This window comes from Bipolaris zeicola, assembly GCF_000523435.1.
Source record: "Bipolaris zeicola 26-R-13 unplaced genomic scaffold scaffold_66, whole genome shotgun sequence".
Classification (NCBI taxonomy): domain Eukaryota; kingdom Fungi; phylum Ascomycota; class Dothideomycetes; order Pleosporales; family Pleosporaceae; genus Bipolaris; species Bipolaris zeicola.
In genome coordinates this window covers 25,510-47,296 of record NW_006912115.1, presented here as the reverse complement: position 1 = coordinate 47,296, position 21,787 = coordinate 25,510, and the positions used below count along the sequence as shown (strand labels likewise).

The 21,787-nt window shown below is 51.3% G+C and overlaps 7 protein-coding genes across 7 annotated transcripts; 3 read left to right on the top strand and 4 right to left on the bottom strand.

The window, feature by feature from the left end:
* Window positions 1-254: 254 nt before the first annotated feature.
* COCCADRAFT_95149 (uncharacterized protein) lies at window positions 255-1,153 on the bottom strand (the record flags this gene model as incomplete). Its single annotated transcript, XM_007713729.1, has 2 exons — window positions 255-707; window positions 782-1,153. The coding sequence occupies 2 exons, from the start codon at window positions 1,151-1,153 to the stop codon at window positions 255-257; spliced, it is 825 nt and encodes a 274-aa protein (XP_007711919.1).
* Window positions 1,154-1,432: 279 nt separating this feature from the next.
* COCCADRAFT_4709 (uncharacterized protein) lies at window positions 1,433-3,331 on the bottom strand (the record flags this gene model as incomplete). The annotated part of the gene is made up of 1 exon (XM_007713697.1): window positions 1,433-3,331. The coding sequence occupies one exon, from the start codon at window positions 3,329-3,331 to the stop codon at window positions 1,433-1,435; it is 1,899 nt and encodes a 632-aa protein (XP_007711887.1).
* Window positions 3,332-6,150: 2,819 nt separating this feature from the next.
* Window positions 6,151-7,657, bottom strand: COCCADRAFT_95090 (uncharacterized protein; the record flags this gene model as incomplete). The annotated part of the gene is made up of 4 exons (XM_007713728.1): window positions 6,151-6,745; window positions 6,805-7,029; window positions 7,114-7,318; window positions 7,369-7,657. 4 exons carry the CDS (start codon window positions 7,655-7,657, stop codon window positions 6,151-6,153), a joined length of 1,314 nt encoding a protein of 437 aa, XP_007711918.1.
* Window positions 7,658-11,057: 3,400 nt separating this feature from the next.
* On the top strand, window positions 11,058-12,550 carry COCCADRAFT_95079 (uncharacterized protein; the record flags this gene model as incomplete). The annotated part of the gene is made up of 5 exons (XM_007713727.1): window positions 11,058-11,084; window positions 11,141-11,444; window positions 11,499-11,711; window positions 11,770-12,087; window positions 12,132-12,550. The coding sequence occupies 5 exons, from the start codon at window positions 11,058-11,060 to the stop codon at window positions 12,548-12,550; spliced, it is 1,281 nt and encodes a 426-aa protein (XP_007711917.1).
* A 1,457-nt stretch (window positions 12,551-14,007) lies between these two features.
* On the top strand, window positions 14,008-15,825 carry COCCADRAFT_95108 (uncharacterized protein; the record flags this gene model as incomplete). Its single annotated transcript, XM_007713726.1, has 1 exon — window positions 14,008-15,825. The coding sequence occupies one exon, from the start codon at window positions 14,008-14,010 to the stop codon at window positions 15,823-15,825; it is 1,818 nt and encodes a 605-aa protein (XP_007711916.1).
* A 222-nt stretch (window positions 15,826-16,047) lies between these two features.
* On the bottom strand, window positions 16,048-17,076 carry COCCADRAFT_25950 (uncharacterized protein; the record flags this gene model as incomplete). Its single annotated transcript, XM_007713707.1, has 1 exon — window positions 16,048-17,076. One exon carries the CDS (start codon window positions 17,074-17,076, stop codon window positions 16,048-16,050), a length of 1,029 nt encoding a protein of 342 aa, XP_007711897.1.
* A 2,406-nt stretch (window positions 17,077-19,482) lies between these two features.
* Window positions 19,483-20,175, top strand: COCCADRAFT_36429 (uncharacterized protein; the record flags this gene model as incomplete). Its single annotated transcript, XM_007713725.1, has 1 exon — window positions 19,483-20,175. The coding sequence occupies one exon, from the start codon at window positions 19,483-19,485 to the stop codon at window positions 20,173-20,175; it is 693 nt and encodes a 230-aa protein (XP_007711915.1).
* Between the last annotated feature and the right edge of the window lie 1,612 nt (window positions 20,176-21,787).

The window sequence follows — 21,787 nt, the reverse complement described above, 5'->3', positions numbered from 1 at the left end:
TGACTTCTATGCTCCATTATCAACATATTTGGGCGGAATGCTTAGTATAGTTTCTGGATCCCCCGTGACTCGTTGTTTGTATTGTTTTTTCTTAAAATTGTTTCAACATGTTTCCATTTCATTTACTCACTTTTTATTCCCTCAAAACTCCACAACTCAACGAATACCCAACCGGCAAAAATACTAAGAAAGATCAATTCGGCACATGGATTTATTTGAGATAAGAAAGAGAGCTTCTTGGGATTTCATCTAATTCACGTTCCTGCAATCTTGCTCGGAACATGCTCATCATAATACAAAGTCTCCCCACTCTTACCACCTTCAAACAATCCAAGCGCCAACTTCGCAACAGCATCCCCACAAAGCTCAGGAGGCTCCACCATCTCATCTCCCATATCGTCCCAAATCCTGAACCTCTCAATCTCATGATCCGCCATTACGCCTCTGTACTTGCCTTCGACAAGCCCATCAATCATCTTCGTCCGCGTCAACTTTGGATACACACCCTGAACGCTGAGCAGAGGCTCTTCGTGCGCAAGACATGAAATGAAGCGTGTGAGTGCAGCTTTGGTGGTGCTGTAGGGCATCCAGCCGTGATACGACACTGTACTGTCGCAGGCTGAAGAAAGGATAATGACTCTGCCACGCCCATAATTATGTGGGTGGGATGCCTTTGATGCACGAAGATGTGGGAGGACAAGTTGAACCTGTCCACTCTTTTTAGCAAATGCAGTTGCTGAAAGTGATTTACGGAACAGGGCAGGACCAGGGTGAGACATACCATACTCATAGCCCCAAAAACATTAACATCAAAACTCCGCTTCGCAGCCTCAATATCCAGCTTTTCCAGCCGTTGAATCGGCGTAATGATGCCCGCACAGTAGACTAACGTGTCGAGGCCACCAAACACATTGAAGCATGTTCGCACCGCCAACTCACGGTCCTCAGCCACCGTCACATCGCCTTCAACAATGCGCAGCCGCTCTCGTTGCTGCTTGGTAAACTCGAGTTTTATGCTCGAGTCGATGAGGCCGAATGCTATTACTTTGGTGTTGAGCGGGAGATATGGGCCCGAAAGTATGGTTTGCGTTATTGCATACCCGATTCCGGAGGTTCCGCCGACGACCAGAACGACTTGGGGTTTGGACGACATGGTTTAAATGCGCGGAACGTGAAAGAGATATAAAGATGGTATTATGTATGTTTCTGTTCGGGCTGAAAAAAGATACAAATGGATTGAACATAAGCGTTCCAATGACGTGATGGCTTGCGAAGATTCGGAGCTTGTGCGTATCGAGATGCCTGGAAGTGGAGGTGTGCCCCGCGCTAGGTGCGAAATAGGTAAAATTCAGAGGGATAGCACCACTGCGGATAGCATGTTGAAACTTCTAGCAAGTCTTGCATTATGTACGATCTAAACAACACTATAAATCTATAGGTTTGCCCTTGCAACTGACCCCGAGGCACCCGCAATTCCCTCCTCGATGGCCTTGATCTGCAATGCCAAGATCCTGCTGTAGTAACGAGACAGAGCAAGATTGCCGCCCATGAACCACAAACCAGGGTGCCCACTCTTCTGCCACATGGTACGGAACTCACCCTCTTCATTGAAGCCCCAAACATCATTCACACGGTCCGCGACTTCGTCACCGAAAATCTTTCGTGCCTGTGTACGCATGTTCTGGTACCCGGTTGCGAACACGATCTCGTCAGCTTCCAACTTGTCGCCATCGGCAAACTCAATGCCGTTAGGTAGGATTTGAGAAATCTCCTGGCCCTGCTTGATCTTGATCTTGCCATCGATGATCAGTTGAGATGCACCGACATCGATGTAATAGCCTCCACCACGCTGGAAATACTTCATCAGCAAACCTGAGTCCATTGGTCCTTTATCCAGGCCGAAGCCGGCCTTACGAAGACCGTCGAGAATCTCCTTGTCGGCCTGGGCTGAGGCTGCAGTGACCTTCGTTTGTATCAATTTCAGTAATGCGCTTGGCACACTCCAAAAAGTAAGGTCAGCATCATCGACAGGTGGCGAGTCTTGGTCGTAGAGGCCCTTGTTTGCGATATCAGTTATAGAGGTGGAGGTGACCACGCATGTTGTACTACGCTGAACCATAGTCACATCGTAACCCTTTTCGAAGAAGTCTTGTGCGATGTCATGACCAGAGTTGCAGCTTCCTACAACTATCGCCTTCTTGCCCTTTGACTCTGGATTCGCGCCTGGGTGCTCAGAGCTGTGACATAGGCGGTCACCTTTGAAGCTCTCCATGCCCTTGATCTTGGGAAAGTTCTTCTCGCCCGAGTGACCAGTCGCCTGCACAATATGTCGTGGGTGCAGTGTCCGCGTTTCAGTGCTTCCATCCGATTTTCGGCGCTCGACCGTCACCGTCCACTGCTTCTTACCCTCATCCCACAAGGTCGACTTGATAGATGTGGAAGTCCAAACGTTGAGCTCAAGAAGGCTTACGTACGCTTCGAAGAACTCGGCAAGCTTGTCTTTGGGTGTGAACACTGGCCAATGCGCAGGGAAAGGCACATATGGTAGGTGGTCATACCATACTGGATCGTGTAGCACGAGCTGCCGATAGCGTTTGCGCCAGTTGTCGCCCACTCTTTCATTCTGGTCGATCATCAATGCAGGTACACCGAGCATCTTCAGTCGTGCAGCTACTGTAAGTCCACCCTGACCAGCTCCCAAGATGAGTACTGTAGGATCAATGCCCTCTCTTTCCGCGTCCCGCATCTCCTTCCAGGTCTTCCTGTTAGGGTCACCACCGTGCTTTACACCCTTGGTTCTGCGATGATTGAGAGGCTCCTCGTGGCCTTTGAGCTCCTGTAGCAAAGTGTAGAGTGTAAAAATCTTCCATTGGCCGTTGTCGTCAGCCAGGTTCATTACACCTTCGCCGTGACCGATACTAGTCTCGAAATTCACAAAGAAGTTGACGCCCTTGACTTCACCGAGGAGGTCTATCGCACCAAACTTTGGAGCTCGAAACTCGGAGCTCTTGCTGATTTGGAGTTTTGTCAATTGCACTTTGCTAGAGTCTAGATATGCTTTGATGCCCGAGCTACCCTTTACTGTCCGGAGTTCCCAAGAAAGAGCCAGATGATCTCTCCAGTAGCTATTCTCTTTGCAGAAGAGGTCCGAGACGGCTGCATAGTCATTCTTCGCAATTGCATTGTTGAAGCGGGCAACGACCTCGTCGGCGATCTTGGAAGCATCGACAGACTGGCTGGTTGACGAGGCTGGAAACACACCAAATGGAAGATTGACCGACCCAAACTCAGGGCGCTCGCTCGAGGGGATGGATGCGTCGCCTACACCCATGACGTCGGTGTGTTTAGTGCGGAGAAGATCGAAACGAATGCTGTAAGATTGATGTAACGAGGACGAGAGAGTTGCGGTGACGAGACAACGCGCAGACTCATGAAGGTTAAAAGTCAGAAGAAGCGTAGTCAGCTGGTAAAGTCAATTCGGTATTCCATCTTGGTACAACCCGTAGACGCGTCTAATTCCTGGGTATACTGTCGAAAGAGGAATAGGCCGTGTGTAAAACTCATGGTCGCCAAACCTTCTTTGGAGGGGATGTGCGGGGGTGGAGGGGCATCGGACAGACTCCGTGGAGACAATAGCTGTCTCACTGCCTTTGGCCCGCCATACTACCCCGCACCGCCCTCCGATCATCGCACACTCCAAGTTGGGACTCTGTCCTGGACCAATCGCTCAAACGGGACGAAGGGGGAAAAGGTACAAAGCCCATGTTCTTCTAGGCGTCGACTTGGAATGTCCCTGAGGCGGTATCCTGTCGATCATCTGCGTAGCGTTGAGGATCAAACACCAGGGTTCTGGCTGTCCTTGGTGTCACGTAAGCAAGCCCCTTGCCTATCGCAAAACACCCCCAAACGATCACCACCCCACTTATTACCCAAGCTCAGCCAGATCCCAAGTGTACAGAAAAACTCCATCATTGCCTACTACTGTGTAGCAAGGTTAATTGTATTGTCGGCACGCCATTTCACCGAGATTCCCAATTTCGGAACGCGAACCAATCCGAGATGGCGCTTCGACCATCGCATGATCCAGGCAGGGAGCCATACGACGTTGGACGATAACAAGTACGACCTTGATCGATGTGGCGTATTTTTTTTTCTCGGTCAGTGCGATGGCGGCACGGTATAGCTAAAGTGGGGTGCACCTAAGTATACTTACCCACCAAAAAGGAGTCATGGACATTACGCATCAGTGCGAGTAGCTTACGGCCGATATTACTACGTGGTGACGAACCTGTCAGTAGAACTACCAAGCTAGGGAAACGTCACGGATTCTCGGGCGAATTTTCAGACAGACCTACGGAACATCGCGGACCTGACTCGTCGACACAGATCCTTGAATTCAGCTTCAGCTAGTTGTCAGCAAGCCTCACTTGTACAGCAATACGACCATACCCCATGGCTATCTTATTTAATTTGTGAAAGAGTACATATTCAATAAGTTCAGGGAAAAGTGGTTAGTTCTAACGTCGGCCAATGTCCCTAGGCTGATATTCATTGCGCTACGCCGATCCTGGTCGAGTTCGACTGAGAAGCTCACACACTCACGAAATAGTATTGAGAAACCAACTTTAAGGTTGTTCGGTACGGCCGGCTGATCTCTCAAATTTCTGAAATCCTATACAGTAAACGAAGAAGATCAGCCTTACATGTCTTGGATCTATAGTCTGGAGCGAAACTTTCTTACAGAAAACGGGAAGTCGATCTATTGCCATAAGAACACTGGCGGAGATAATATGCGTTTAACTTCTCAAAGAAGAGATACGAATAGTAAATTTTCGAGCCTGTCACTTTATCTCTTGAGATGTTGTCGAAAAAGCATTAGCAGCGTCATTCACTCGTACTTGTCAACGCCACGCCACTATCTGTTCTGAATCAGTGAGAGCATCCAATCACAGAACCTGGGATCTTTAGCAGCAGCATCCAGAACGACCTCAGCAAAAAGTTCAAAGCAGAAAATTGACCTTTCTCTTTCAAAGTCACCATGCGTTTCCTTGTCGTAACATCAAGCCTGCAAAGATACACAATAGCAAAACTAAAATCCAACACGATACATCACAACGCTAAATCCCCCTAGCTCTTACCAAATCAACTCACTCACAAGAATTAAGGCCAGCCACTCAGCCCTACCCTCCCCTTTTACCCCTTACATCCCATCCGCCCATCCCATCCGCCCATCCCATCCATCCATCCCCCGATCCCTACAGTCTCCTCCCCCCCGTTCCCCCGGCCCATCCCAAAACACACCTCCCCATTCCCCCGGCGCACCTGCCCGCATTCCTCCCCTTCTACCGCCACCCCGCACCAAACACGCAATCACCCACGCGCGCCGCAGCGGAACCTGCGGAATCGCAAGCTAGGGATCTGGCGGGCCGATGGTAGGGGTAGTGAGAGTTGGCTATCCGTCTCGGGGTCGGGATACGAACGGATATTACACCACCGCATCCAGCAACTAGCAACATGCCTCGGCGCCCGAAAAAAAGATGGTTTGGTCCGGATTGGGGATTAGGGGTGGGGGGGGGAGGACAATGCAGGAAAGAAGGTATGCAAAGAGAAGGGAGAGGGGAGAAGAGGAGTTGATGCGGGGGTGAACGTTTCACAATGTCGGATTACATACTCGATCTCTTCTTCTGATGACGGCGACGAAGATGAGGGGTAAGGTTAGTAAGGGCAATACACAGACGTACATGTGCAGGGAGACAAGGAGAGAGAAAGACAGGCCTGGGGGGATGCATGCATGCCAAGGAGGAAGAAGCAGGTTACGCAAAGAACGAATCATTATAACTTGGGGGAGTTTACGTTACTTCGTATGTAGTCTATCTGTAAACACAAGGTTGCAAAGGACGTTGAGAGAGAGGAAAAAAAAACAGGGTATATGTACAAAAAAAATCTCCCAGTCCCCAACGCTCTGTTTCATTTGTCAACATTGAATAGAAATTAGCCAGAAATAAACAGGAAAAAGCGTTTGATGTGATGAACCAAAAAGCTGGTCATGATCCGAGGAAAAGAAACGTGTGATGCAGATGATTTTTCTTTTAGTCTAGACAAAACAGAGAAAAGAAAGAGGGAGCATGCATGGAAAGTTTTTTCATACTATTACTCTTCCGCGCGAGGCCACCAGGCTTTGTTCCCCACCAGCGCAGTCTCATCGTCACTATCATCAGGCTTCTTGCTATTTGCATCGGTGCTCTTCATGCTCTTCATGCTCTCGTTGCCCTCGGCTATGCTCTCCATGCTCTTGCGGCGCGCCATGACGCGCTCCTCGACCACGACGCCACTACCGGATTTAGTGCGATGATGCAGTGCGCCGCTGCCGCTAGTGATTTCGACTTCGGTGCCGTCTTTCTGAAAGTACGGATTGACTTCGCTGCGGATGATAACTTCGCGCGTCTTCTTGATCTGGTTGCCGACGGGTGCGAAGCTGACGATGCGGTCGCGGTCGCCGGCTTTGGTGTCGGCGTCGCAGCTGACGAAGCTGGAGAGCTCGTGAACTGAGGCGCGCTGCGTGCGGTGGTATGCGCTGCCAGTGTGGTGGCCGGTGGACAGTTCGGACGAGGAGCGGAATTCCTGTGCCATAGAGTGCATGCCGGTCTTGCGCGAGGTGGAGATTGCAATGCGCTTGATAAGGTTGGCCATTGTCATTTCGATGTTGAGTTTGACCATGTAGGCGAGCGGATGGAATTGAATATAGCTGTTGCAATGCGATATTAATACAGTGGCTTCCCTGTTTGAAGCTGAAAGTAGACTTACACAAATGAGTTGGGGATGGACATGGCGCCGATAATCATGACGTCCATGAGCAGTGAAACAATGACGATTTTCTGGTTGAAGCGCACGAGTGAGTTGTATTTGGTGAGACCGTTCTTGATGAGGTTTTCCTTGACAGTCTTCAAGAAGAACCAGTTGAGTATGGCGTCGACAAGCAGGTAGAGACCCTTTTCGATACGATCCCAGTATTCGTTGGCAATGTGATATCTTTCTTGGCGTTAGCTCGGGATCTTGAGATTCAGAACGAGGAGTCATGGAGCACAAAGACGCATGAGTCGAATAGCAACTTACGTAGGGTTGACCTGTAACCGGGCTGGAATCCAGATGTTAAACACACTGATGTTGATTGCTGTGACGAATGTAGCTGTTGCGATCATGATCCATCGTCCACGGTTACGATCGGGTACGATGACACGAATACGGTTGATGATGATTTGCAGCAGCAATTGGACCTGAATACACCACCAGAACAGGATGGTGAAGTAAAAGGCGAAACCTGGTCGGATGTCAGCAGAATCTTGAAACTTACAATCAGACGATACATACTTGGACTGATGAACTTGAGCAAATGCAGATAGCATTCGAGTCCCATGACAAAACAGACGGCCATTTCCATCCATATCATCCAAATGTATATACTCCTGAGGGGGGCTCGCGATTCCTTGGTTTGTCTGACAGCCAAGAAAAAGGCGATGATGATGTTGACCAACGTGAGCGCCCATACTGTGGACGCGATGATAATGTCGGATCTTGTGATGGGCTCATTATGGTAGTTTGGTGAGATGAAGGGACCCCAGGCCTTGAACGACGGATTATCCCGGAATTCTTGGTTCATGGTGTGGGGTATTGGGGGTGAAGAGTCGAGAGGACGACTTGAGGACCTGAGAGCTCGCTTGCCAGCAGGATACCAGATATATCCGATTGATGTGTGATAAGAGAAGCTGGCAGGGCAGATGGCAAAGGGTCTGCCAAGTCTCCTCTAGGACTAGGTTCCATCACAGCGGCAACTAGGGGAATGCAGGAGATGAAGCGGCGACTTTGGAAACTATCGAGTCAGTATAAGGTTCCATGCTCTCGTATGCACGCTAAGAGATGGAGCAGCAGCTATCTCGATTGGCCTGGACTGTTACATCTGTGGATTCGATGGAGCCCAACGGTTGATCCTTTCGTTAATCGTGGCGGTCGTCTTGCGACAGCTCCGATGGTTTAAACGTTTTCGGTGAAGTGCCTCGCTCGACCTGCGCTCGGCACGGGTCCCATCCGATTAGCACCGCCCTGCAACAAACCAAGCTGGGATGGGGGAAGAGGAAGGGCATCCCGTTTGCGGGGGATTTACAAAGTTCGCTGATCATTGAGAATCGCCGTTAAAAATGGTCCAGCATGCGTGACACTGGCCGAGGCATGGTGTTCCTGTCTAGGATATGAAGCTTTCGCAATCAAGACGAATCCTAAGCGTGCATTACCATAACCCACAGCGGAGAAGAGACTCAGGGCTGAGTGCTCGGTTATGACACGCGTAGCGGCTCAGTGAGCACAGTCCAAGACGATAGCGCGCTCTGGTACCAGCATCATAGTAGACAAATTTGCAGTGGCTTGTGAAAGAGCTACTGTTGTCTAGCTGCTAGCGGCCTAGCTGGTAGGTGCGGCGAGATCTCCGCGACCGACGATTAGTCTAACATCCATGCTCTGCGGAAGCCTAAATTTGGTTCGCACAAAACTTGGTTGTGGAAGCTCGATGGAGATGAGCGTGCCTGGCAACAAAATGTTGCCGTTTGGGCAAGTTGCTGTTGGGAGCCACGCGACATAATCGGCCAGAGGCTTTTTGTGGCCTGTACCGGCAAACGGTAGGCGCAGGCTTGAGTCTGGATATAGGGCAGGGTACATGTGTAGTACCGTACGTACGTAGACATGTGTATGTAAGTCAGTGGCCATGTGGTGTGGGCACATGTGATCGACGGGATGCATGCGCCATCCGAGAATGTGGGTAAAGTGCTGTTGTCACTATCCATCAGTTCGGTTCTACGCGCGGCAAAGAAAGCAGTCAGGGGCTGTAATATGGAGACGTGACCCACCATGGCAGTTTTCTCCAGGCTGGTGAATGGAGTCGAAGCAAATGTACATACTGAACAAGGCGACTAGCGTAGGCCCAAGGTTGCTGAGGTGCAAGGTCGCGCAAATGCGCCCACAGGGAACATGGGTGCGCGTGAAACACGCTTCAGCCCGGCCACGGAGGAGCCGGCTGGCAGCAGCATCGAGCTCGCCCTGGAAGCGTTACTCGACACCATTTCTGTAATGATATTTTGCTTAGCCAATTAACGTTACTCAGACCCGCAAATCTACAGAATAAGGAGGATTACCCTAAGCATAACCTCCGTCTATAATTCTCTCGAATGCCTTCTAGATCGTAACACGAGAATGGCTGCGCTAACCGAACCAGTGACGCGTCTTGGCCAGCATAGAGTTCTTTTGTCACCTTGTTGTTTCGTGTCCATAGGGCAGAATATGGACGCAGACATGCTTGCAGTTGGCGGGCATGCATACTTGCGGCACATGCACCAAGGCTGTTTGTAGCAAGTAGGTGGTTTCTGGGGAGCCGGTGACGTGGAACCGAGATGGGGAAGCCCTGTTGCGCATCTCCATATACGGAGAAAAAAAAGCCTGCAGACAAGACAAGACTGGAGACAGGCGTTGGGTGGGGACTGGTCACAGCTCCATGACCAGCCCTGACCACAGCAGATCGTGGACCCGGGGAAAATTCAACCTCTGCTGAGTGCCTTCAGCACTGCGTGAGACCATAACGTACGAGTGCATCACACGTGAAGTTTCCAATAAGGTCTGGGCGAGTCGGTCGACTGCCACTATTCAAGTCGGTCGCTTTCTGTACCCGCCATCACGCTCTAACCTCATTGAATCGGCCCTTGTACTTATTGAACTTTCCCATGGCTCACTCGGGGCGCTCCGCCTGAACCTTGATTATCATCCGCGAGCCACCTGAGAAATGTGTGGCGTCCCATTGACCAGCATTATCGAAAGATAACTCAACATAGCCAACCACCCACTCTTCTCTGTCCAGGCTAGCAAAAGCTTCGCCCCGCCGATCTGTATATAGTACTCTAGGGTCCTCACATCGATGGCGTTGGACCCCTCAGCTCTAGAATACTCTAGAGAAGAATTGTATGCAGGCGCAACATGGCGCGATGCATGCTTCTATCCACGTTCGTCATTAATGTTCCCTAAAACCTAAATATTTGGTATTCGGAGATTTACAACATGGGAACCCGGCGCTTCTGCTGCCGGCGTACTAGTCGTAATCCGGTACTCTTTGCCTTGACCAAGCAAGCCAACAACAACGCTGATACCATAATGGCACGCCTGTTTCGATTTCCATTCTTCGCTGAGCTTGAGCTGTGCCTATCTGACTAGACTTGTAAACTCTATCGAGCATCGTGACAGCAGCCATACTGGATAAGTCTAGAAGGCTGCTTCAACAATGTTGAGCTGAGGTCATGTAAACAGCCCAAGACATGTTTCGTGTTCGAAAAGACGAAGTGAAAGAGTCTATTTTGCCATGTCGAAGGAAGCTGAGGTCTCATTTGAACAGAAGGATACCATCCCATGTCTGGGATAGTCGACTTGGACTCTGGCAACAATTTCGGCCATTCGAAAGGATGTTACACATATTCTGGTCGCCGTGTGCTGTCATGGTTTCACCTTCACGGATGGGACATGGGGAAGCTGCCTCAGTGGAAATATTCGAGGGGCATGTATGTGTTTGAATGCGAGACCAACGGGAAATATGACTGATGCCCAGTAGCTAGTGCGGAATGCGGCGTAATGATATCCCGTTTATTAAAAACGGTATCTCGAGTTTCTCCTAGAGAGAGGAGAGCGTTGAGTAGCTGTGTAGGTTTATATATTATAGAAGTATTGTGTACATGGTGGGAATGCACAGGGAGGTGAGAGCAGTGCGGTGCGGGGGGACAGCCCCACTTGGCGCGAAACGTCATCAGTGGCGGCGAGACCTACCAAGCCACACAGTCCCATGCACGGCATTGGCCCAAGGTCAAGCCTGTCGTCCTGAGCACGCAGCACCGTTGGACATTGACATACAACATACGTGCATACACACCCATACATCTATACACACTCACACATCTGCCTATACGTACCAACAACATCTCGCCCACCTCACACACCGCCCCTCGCAGACTACACAAATATCGCCGCGCCCAACAATGTCGGAAAAGGCCAACACAGAAAAGGTGAGCAGGAAGCGACATGCTGCGACGCCTCTCCCCCACTAATGCAACTGCTGCAGCCTCCAGAGAGCCCAACGACCGCGCGTGAGCTCGACTTTGACGACGATAACGATGCCCCAGCTGCTTCAGCCGCCGAGCATACTGGATCACCGCCTCCTGCCTCCAAGTCGCCCAAGCCTGGCGTGCGCTTCAACGAAGAGGCAACTGAGATCCCTCCCCAGAAGCCCCCCCGGCCCGTCGACCCCCAGGTGCAGGCACAGAATACGCTGATCGAAGCTTTCCCCACCGTCGACAGCAATGTCATCAAGGCCGTGCTAGTCGCCAGTGGAGGCAAAGTTGAGCCCGCCTTCAATGCACTGCTGAGTACGTTGGCCGCCTAGCGATGCTCCCCAAGGGGATGTGTACTGACAAGTCTAGGCATGTCGGATCCCAACTTCAAGGCAGAAGAAGCGCCTCCACCACAGCCACCACGACCCCAGCCCCGCAGTCAGCTCGAGCAGGACGAGATTTTTGCGCGCCAACTCGCTCAGCACTACGAGAGCCAGGGTGGCTCTGGCCCCCAACGGCCACGACAGCAGGGAACCCGCCAGCGGCAGGGCGAGTCTGAGCGCGAGTACAGCTTCTTCGATGGTGAGCCCCTGTATGCACCTCATGCGCCTGCTGTGACGGCTAACGGTATAAATTGCAGACGACCTCCCTGAGATCCGCAAGAACATTGAGCAAGGCTTCAAGGAGACACAGCAGACAGTTACCAAATGGATCAGCAACTTCACAAAGAAGCTCGACGGCGAAATGGAAGAATACGATCGGTACGGTAACCCCCAATACACGGGCCGAACCGCGCCCCCACAACAGCGACAGAACTTTGGCCCCTCGCAGTCCGATCAGATGCACGGTATCCGCAAGTCAGCCGAGCAGCGGAGGTCGGCAGACCACAACCGTTACGACGCTGACAACCGGGTCATTGGCGACGACTTTGCCAAGCTGGAACTGCGGGACAATGACTGTAAGCCACTATGTCTCTACATGACCGGCACCACTAATACATAGCAGTGCCCCAGCGATCCTCGAGTCGCCCTCATGCTAACCCCGATCTCTTCAAACCGACACCTGTCTCACCTCCCCAGAGCGGTCCTGTTGACGAGGTTGACGCTCTCTACCGCAACCCATCACCCAGCAACCCGGGGAGCCAAGGAAAGTCAGGCGGCAAGAAGTGGCAGCCTCTGACATCTGTAGCGCCGAACCCAGAACCAGATGAGCATGATCCCTTTAGTCTTGGCGATAGCGACGACGATGAAAAGGACGCGAAGAAGCAGGACACCAACCCTGCCGATACCGAGAGACTGAAGAATGCCGCTCAGAGCAGTGGTGAAGCCCCTCCACCAGGAAAGCTCAAGCCTGCAGAGAGAAGTGGCAGCGTGAGCCAAAAAGACGCTACTGCAGAGGCATTGCTCAAAGAGGCCAAATAAGACGAGCACTTATCATCAGGCTGCCATCAGACTGTCAAAACTCAACTTCAGTCACGTCACTGGTAGGCGTGTTTCAATATATCCTATTTTTGACCCGTAAGCAAGGCCAGAGTAAATGCAGATCGTTTTGTCCGAATGAAATCTGTCCTGTTTTCCATCTACGTTATTGCCTCTTGTTTGTTTACATGGTTCATCCTCTCACCTCTTGTCCCCCAGCCGCCACCATCCTAGTCACGTTCATACCGCCTACCCGTATGGTATACACGTCCCGTCTCCTGATGGAGCGAACTTGTCTCACCCTCCGCCCCTCGCTCTAAGTTTCCTTTGCTAGGCCCATGTTTCGGCATGATTGTCTGAAATGCGCAAGTACGTTGAAAGAGAGTACTAATTGACTTCGTAAAAGTCACTCGCCATGTTCTTAGTACGGCATGCTTACATTATTGTCATAGAATTGCAGAAGATCGAGGCAAAGCAGCACATTTCCCACGTGGGGGTAGATTGATCGTGTGGGGCAGACGGCGGATTGAGACCCACCCACTTTTGACCTGCATTTTGGCAACGGGGATCATCCCGCTACTTGCTGCTTGCATGCATGCAGCGCAGATGCAGGTCCAGAGCCGTCCGGAATATAGGTATTCAGCCTCAGCACCATCTGAGAATCATTTGCGTTCTCACACTTACTGCACTGCATATGCGATTGGTAGGGTTTTACAAACCCTGAATATTCGTACAACCGTGAACGCAATCAACGCCGTTTGCGCGTTATACTTGACCCATGTCAGCTGTGGGGATGGCGCATCATTACACCACCGAATCCCGGGGACCTGGCTCTCGCTGCCTTCTCTTAGCCATGAGATGATCCAACGAAACATCAGCAGGCGCCAACGTCGCATCTCACATCTTCTATTTTACGCCTCGCAATACGAAGGTCCTCTGATGTGAATGCTCAAAATTGCTCGCATTGGCTGCGAAGTGCCGGAACCGCCATGCGGCCCCCTACCAGCTGAGGAATGCGTCAGATCTGACCATTGAACATCTACCCCAGTCAGCTTCAGCCACCTCAGCTCGTACACGTCGGCAGCAAATTTTGTTATCACGTGTGGTTCACGCCAAGCGTGAGCAGCCCGATTGATCCTTCTAGATACGTCTCGGTTACAGCTTAGCACAATGTTCGAATAAGGACAATGGTTCACCACAACGCTACGACACGGCTGTGGTCCCGTGTCTGCCTTGCGCCCCTGGTATGAAGATGACAGTCCTCCGTAACAGTGTGGCTCGAGAACAGTTCACCTAATAGTGGTAAGTTGGCCATTCGAGAAGACAGGTATTGCCTAGGACATTTGGGGAAGACGAGACTCAAAATTTTCTATATATTTTGTAGTTTCCTGCGTTTCAATCGTATCACAATCATCACAACTCAACAATTCATTACAATCACACCTACCACCACGGTTACAATGGAGCCAACCACACCAATTCCGCTCCCCCGGATCGATGAACCAGAAGAGTACAATACGAATTATGTACTCTACTGGAATCATGTCGGATTAGAGCTCAATCGTGTAACACATACCGTGGGAGGTCCTCAGACTGGACCACCCATATCTGCCAGAGCTCTAGGCATGTTGCATTTGGCAGTTCACGACACCTATTTTGCTATCAACCCTTCGGCTGACATCCTGACGTTTCTCACTCCCAATGCTGAGAATGCCGCGTACCGTCTCCCCGACCTCAATGGAGCGGATGATGCTCGTCAAGCCGTAGCTGGAGCTTCTCTCAAGATGCTCTCCTCGTTGTACATGAGGCCTGATATGCCGCCTGCCAACATTTCCGACAGTGCTTATGCACAGCTCGGGCTGGTTCTTGACCGATCAGCTGCGGAAGCACCCGGTAGCGTTGACCGGGCTTCAGCCAGTTTCTTGTTTGGTGAAGCCGTGGCAGATGTATTTTTTGCACTCCTCTTCCATGCACCAGGTGCATCGCAGGAAGGCTACCAGCCTACACCCGGCCGCTACAGATTCGATGACGAGCCTACCCACCCTGTCGTCTTGGTCCCAGTAGATCCCAACAATCCTAATGGGCCTAAGAGGCCGTTCCGCCAGTACCACGCACCATTCTACGGCAAGACTGCGAAGCGTTTCGCCACACAGACTGAACACATCCTTGCCGATCCGCCAGGCCTACGTTCTGCTGCGGACGAATCAGCCGAGTATGATGACTCAATCCGTGTCGCCATTGCCATGGGAGGTGCCACTGATCTCAACTCCACCAAACGCACCCCATACCAGACGGTGCAAGGCATGTTCTGGGCGTATGACGGCTCAAACCTCATTGGCACACCGCCTCGCCAATATAACCAGATAGTGCGCCGTATCGCCGTCACTTACAGGAAAGAAGACGACCTTGCAAACAGTGAGGTTAACAACGCGGATTTCGCGCGTCTCTTTGGCCTTGTCAACGTCGCTTGCGCCGACGCAGGCATCTTTTCCTGGAAGGAAAAATGGGAGTTTGAATTCTGGCGCCCACTATCTGGCGTCCGTGATGACGGGCGTCCAGACCACGGAGATCCTTTCTGGCTCACACTCGGCGCGCCTGCTACAAACACAAACGACATCCCATTCAAGCCGCCATTCCCCGCCTACCCATCCGGCCACGCAACCTTTGGCGGCGCCGTATTCCAAATGGTGCGCAGATACTACAACGGCCGTGTAGGAACATGGAAAGACGATGAGCCAGACAACATTGCTATCGACATGGTAGTATCCGAGGAGCTCAACGGTCTAAGCCGTGACCTCCGCCAACCCTACGATCCCACCGCCCCAATCGAAGACCAGCCCGGTATCGTACGCACCCGCATCGTGCGCCATTTCAACTCAGCCTGGGAGCTCATGTTTGAAAACGCCATTTCGCGCATTTTCCTCGGCGTCCACTGGCGTTTCGATGCCGCTGCTGCCCGCGATATCCTCATCCCCACCACGACAAAGGATGTCTACGCCGTCGATGCTAATGGCGCGACTGTGTTCCAGAACGTCGAGGATATTAGGTACTCGACCAAGGGTACGCGTGAGGGTTGTGAGGGCTTGTTTCCGATTGGAGGTGTGCCGTTGGGCATTGAGATTGCGGATGAGATTTTTATGAGTGGGTTGAGGCCTACGCCGCCCGAAGCTCAGCCTGCGCCTCAGGAACCACCGGTTGTGCAGAAGCCGATTGATCAGGAGGTTCTCATGGGAGTAGAGGACGAGGCTCATGTTCCTGCGGTTAACGAAGCCCCGTAGATGATTGGTGAGTATACTGATGAGTGATGGTGCAGTGATGGGAGACGGGGGAATGCGTTCTTTTGTCCAAGGTCTGCTTTAGTTGCTTGCGGATCTCTTAACTGTTAATATCCTTGTCTGATTATTAATTAACACGCTATAGTCTACTACATATATTGTCATCAATTCCATAAAAAAGAATACACTCTGCTTAACAATGACTACATTCATATATCATTACTTTTATACCAACCTTACACCCTCATCCTCCGCCACCTTCACCACAACAGCACCAACCCCAGGTCCCTTTGCCCAAACCCGATGCGCCTCGGGTACCTGCTCCAACCCCCACACCTTCCTAACCGGCACCCTAATCTCGCCTCTCACCAGCATCTCCAACAGCGCCTCCAACTCCGGCTTATACGTCTTCTGATCCCTGTTAATATAAAAGAACGACGTGCGATACGGACAAAACGGCACTTTGCCCTTGGCCAGCAGCTTTGCAATCTGCAAACTATTGCCTCGCGGTTTATCTCCATTCAGCGAATTCAAGTTGCCTCCATAACCCACAAGATGACCTCGGTCGGAAGAAAGGATACTCCAACTCTCGTCCCAGGAGGCAAATCCCAACGCATCATACACTACATGCGCGCCGCCCATATCTTTCATGACACGCATCCAGTCTTTGTCAGTGTAGACGAACGGCGTGGCGCCGGCTTCCCTCACCGCAGCGTGGTTATGCGCAGCAGCAGTACCGTACACACTCGCACCCTGCCTTTTACAAAACGTCAGCAGCGCGTACCCGACACTACCGCTGAGCCCGTGTATAAACACCCTCTTTCCAGGTGTAATCTGCGCACCGCGATAAGCGAGGCCGTACGCTGTACTCCAATCCAGCACTAGCGCGACGGCCTGTTGTAAATCTACTCCTTCGGGCACCTTTATGAGGTATTTTTCGGGCTGGTTACTGAATGTGGACTGGCCGTTGTAGACACAGAGACATGCTACTAGAGTGCCTTCTGTAAACTTTTTACTACGGGCGCCGTTTTTGTGTACGCGCCCGATGAGCGTGTAGCCCGGGGTTAGAGGGGCTTTTTGTTGGAGAGGGTAGATGCCTTGCCTCATAAGGATGTCGCTGCCGCCCATGCTGGAGTAGAGGATTCTGAGTTGGACTTCGGATGAGGATGGGGGTGGGAGGGTGGTGGTTGTGAGGGTTACGACCGAGGGGTCACCGTGGGTTGGGATGAGGACTTTACGGATTGGGAGGGCCATTTTTAGGTCGGGGGGTTGACGGTGGATGTAGAGAGAGAGGGAGTAGGTTTTATGGTGGATAAGTATGGCTTGGATATTAAAGTACTAGGAAGAATAGTTTTTGGAGTAACTGGACTCGGATACTGGACGGTTGTTGTTGTGATGAAATGCCATTGTAGACTTCCCTTCACTCTTTCTTTGTAGTCTTCGAGTTCATTTCTGGACTGGAGGCCTTAATCATTCCGTGGAGGCGAAGCGTGAGCTGATCTATAGAGAAGGAATCAGCTGCGGGTGGAAGTCCGCAGGTCCTCATGCAACTCAAGAGTCATCTGGATAGCTGTGGCACGCAAATGAGTGCATCTTCTTGGATGGACTTAGTAACCGACTTGTGAAGTCTGATGGGTATTTACCGCTTTGATCGCTAGCGCCTGCTTACCCCTCCTATTGCGTTGGGCTTTGTCAGTTGTCTGAGCCACGCCATGACGCCTCGTGGGGTTCAATATGCGTTTGTCATTGGACAGATTGCGATGCTTACATCGGCCTAAAGGGGTGATTTTTGCTACCCGATATTCATCGCATGATGGCTGTGGTGTTTCAAGATAGCATGAGATTTCTTCTGGTAAGTTTTGCGTTCTGCACCCGTCCCGATTGTCAGCTTTGATCTAGAGAGTGAGCTATTTTCCAGTAGGGCGGTGCCCTTATCTCTTCCTCTGATTAGCCCAAACTTCGTCTCGACGATCCAGTACGATGACTAGATTGATGATCTACATCGTGTCAGCTGCTCATCAAGCATCAATGTCAAGACGGGTATCGGTATCAAGAGGCGCCACGACACTCTTCTTCACCATGCCAAGACATGAACCTTTGTGATAGATGTGGCAGCGAGTTGCTTCTCAACAGGCTTACAGGGCCAATCAGTCAACGGGCAGAGTCTCATATCCTTTTCCACTATGGGCGCGAAGAACTGCTTCTATCTGACTGGCCAATGCATGTCGCGATTGAGTTTAGAAAGCTCTTTCCTGAAACCCACATGGTGTGACTGCTTGGTAGGCAAAATGAAGGAACCTCAATGGCGCTCTCCATGAGTCCCGAACATTAGATCGACAGTGTTGGTTAGAATTTTCGTGCATCGCCGTTTTATGCAGGGACCAGGTGGGTCTGGCATGGTGGGGAAGGGTAGTGACAAGGTCGAATACAGCCCAAACTTTCCTCACACATCTGTACCACAAGGTGACGCGCCACGCGCAATGAGGAACTTGAGAGCTCATCTAGCATTGTACTCTGAATCAGTCAAAGAGAAAAGACATCGTTGCTGGATGGTTAACTTATCATGAAGTTGAAGCATACAGGACTTTCATGTTGCTGGCCCTACGGCCAAACCTCGCAGGTGCAGACCAATGGCCTCGATCTGTTTGAGAAAAGCAGAAAAGGCTTCGCCACTGATCGGTTATGGTTGATACGAGAAGGGGAGCATTTGAACAATTATGCGCCAACCACAGTAAATGTCTCGAACAGGGTCCACAAATCCCCGCATCATCAACGGTCTGGACATTGTTGCAAAACCCAACGTTGTTGAAGGATGCTGAATGACGTCTACCTTGCCCTTTGCGCCTGTTATTTTTACCTGGGACCCTTATCTTTTGCAACTCGACACGGTTGAGATACTCAAAGTTGCTTAGCCCGCCATGACAGGGAGGAATGCAGCCCGGCCTTTTACCGGATCCTCAGTGATATGATGTCATTGGGCAAGGCATTGCAACACCAGGCGCAATGAGTTGTGTATAACCCACAGAGGCAGAATCAGTGGGTTTGTTGTCTCAAAGATAAGAAGGGTGCAAACTCACTCTTTGCTGTTGTCACGACCGACGCGCGTACCTAGTACAGTTGTCGCGCTACGCAAGACAAGGCATCCTAGGACAGTTTTGACAGCGACCCCTATTGTCATCTCCACACTGGGCAAAAGTCTAAATTTGGGATGCATAAGCCGAGTGCTGGCGCTTCGACGTTCTAGGAAGACTGGCGTCTATCAACTCAGCCAAATGTTGGCCCTATGCCACGTCGATGAAGACACGTGACCAGCTTCATCCTTGCTCGTATCGCTTCACCGCCCGGCGATAAACAGGGCACCAGGGCATAATAGGAGTGTTGGCGAACGATCAGCTTAAGAGTCACAACTGGCACATTCTACACTTCAAATATCCCGGGGTTGCAGCCATTTACTGGTTGTTTACACACATACAATCACACCCTTCACACATTACATTTTCCTAACTCACTAGTCTACTTAAATACCGACCACTCCACTGCAGACCAACGCCATTGGTCCCTGCAGATTCCACCTTGCTTGGCGACAGCGAAGCGCACCGGATACCGGCATTACGTCATCGGCGACAGTTGAACACGCCAGACCCAGAAAAACCCACAGCAATGTGTTACCACAACTACAGCCAGCATAATGGCTGCGGGCACATTGGAGAGTCACATGAGCACCCGTGGACACTGTGTGACCGGGCCATCCAACGGCTGAACAACCTCCGCGGGCCGGGCTCTCCACCAGTCTCCCCACCAGCCACAGCGCCGCCCAAGCGCACTTCGTCAACACGACGTTTCTTTTCGTTGAGCGGCCAGCTCTCGCGGTCGAATACCAGTGCGTCGACGAGCTCCCGGCGGTCGGGTGCATCTGCGCCAAGGACGTCGGTTTCCAGCTCCGGCTCGTATACCTATACCGTTGAGCTAGACTACTCCACCCTGCCCGACCACCAACTCGCAGCTGTAAGATGCGCCGACCCAACACGCCGCACCTATGTCAGCAGAGGCATGGTCGTCTGCAAGGAGTGCGCCCGCTGGATCGAGGCCATGCGCAGCATGATTCAGTTTTACGACAAAAAGGGCAGTGTCCGGGGGACGGCTGCGTTTGAAAAGTTCCTCAAGTGGGAGGGCGAGGGCGGCGGCGAGCGAGAAGGCGATCTCACCGTCCCGCTTGACGACGGCGACGACGGAGCTGTCTACGGCGCCAGACAGGCCATTATTCTGGGGCACCCCGAGAGTGCCATGAACGCCGAGGGGCCAAGGGGTCTAGGCACGCTGGAACGAGAGATGGAAAGTCGATATCGATATTGAGAGAGTCTTCCGCACTAGGTTGCAACTTGCAAGAATTTTTGCGCGAGTAGTGTATGACTGAAGCATGTTGGGATCATGTAATTTAGTCGTGAGCTCTTTCTTTTTTGGGTGCGGTTATATGTAACTAGGTAGACAATCCTTACATCACACTCCGCATGACTGGTCCGGAAGGCTGGGCCCGTTCCTCGCGCTAATGATGAACGCAAGGATTCGAATGCAAGCACAGGTTGGTCGGACAAGAAAGACGTCGCATGTAATGCACCAATGATTTATTCTTGACCTGCAAGCAATCTATTCGTCAAACCTTATGTTCAGGTCAGCTTCGGGTGTTGTGCGTCTACTGAAAGCATTCCCTTCTCTCGCCAAACAACCAGAATGTTGAAAATCTCAAAATATACAGTACTTATCTACAAAGTGAGGAATTATACTAGCTTAGTACAGTACGAACAAAAAAGAAAGGTTATCCCACCATGAAAAAAACCCCCTTAGCTTAAGGTGATCGCCCAGATCCTGCAAACCAAATACATCGTGCGTACCCGCTCCACTCTCTCCCACACTCTTGTAGCCCGCCCCTCGCCACCTTCCATCTCGGCATCGCCCTCGATTCGTCAGCTTCCCAAAATTACCCTGTTCCGCTTACGTTTCTTATTCCAGTCCCTCGGGTCCGAAAATTACGAATATGGTGCGATATTGCCACGTCCCTCTTCCCCCTTCCGGCCTCTCCGTTCCCCCCCTTCACCAATCCTAATGTAGCGGCAGCCATGTAGTAAGTTAGTGTCTTTTTTCTCGGGTATGGTCTCCCTCTCTCTCTCTCTCTCTGTGTGTGGTCGTTATTGCACCGGTTTGGTTCGCCGATATGAGACCTATTTTCTACACCTGGGTGTGCCGGATTGCCGGAAGGGGAAGAATGTGGAGATTATGCCGGGAGGGGAAGGGGAAGGATGGTGTAACGTGACCTTTTTATAGCGGGTTTGAGTACGGGGAGCGATGTGAGTGGCTCGGAGGTCAAGTTTACAGTGTTTGATGGAGGAATGAAAGATTACTTTGTTGGGAAGTTGACGAGGGGGTTCATCGTGATCGTATGGTTAGCTTGTTATGCAGCTGCCCATTATAATATTTTTTTGAGGCTTCATGGTCCGCTCCAATGGCTGTGGGCTTGGTGGTTAGATTGTTGGGGCTGGATTACAGTGATGAGGGGGACACGAGTCAGACTCGCAGCTTTGGAGGTAGTTTGGATTTCCCCTGCTTTTTGAGTTCCTAATCTTACCTATACTGCTCTTTCCTGCGAAAACGAACTGTATCTTGAGATTCTTACACAGTCACTCCTCGACTGCTTCTGTGCCAAGACTGTCTTGGCATTGCCAAATAGCACTATGGACATAACACGGACAATGGAAATAAGCACAGAGAAGCCTGTTGCGCCCAGAAAGCGGGTACAAGAACCGTTTTCCAAGCATCTCCGAGGATGCCTCCGCTCCGATGATTATGTAATACAGTGATTTCCCCTTCAACCAATCATATCGCTTTCTCGTAACCACATCTCGAAGCGAATTTCCCAAAACGGTAATACTCAACGGGCGACTATCAGTTCCACAATCCTAGTGTCGCTCAA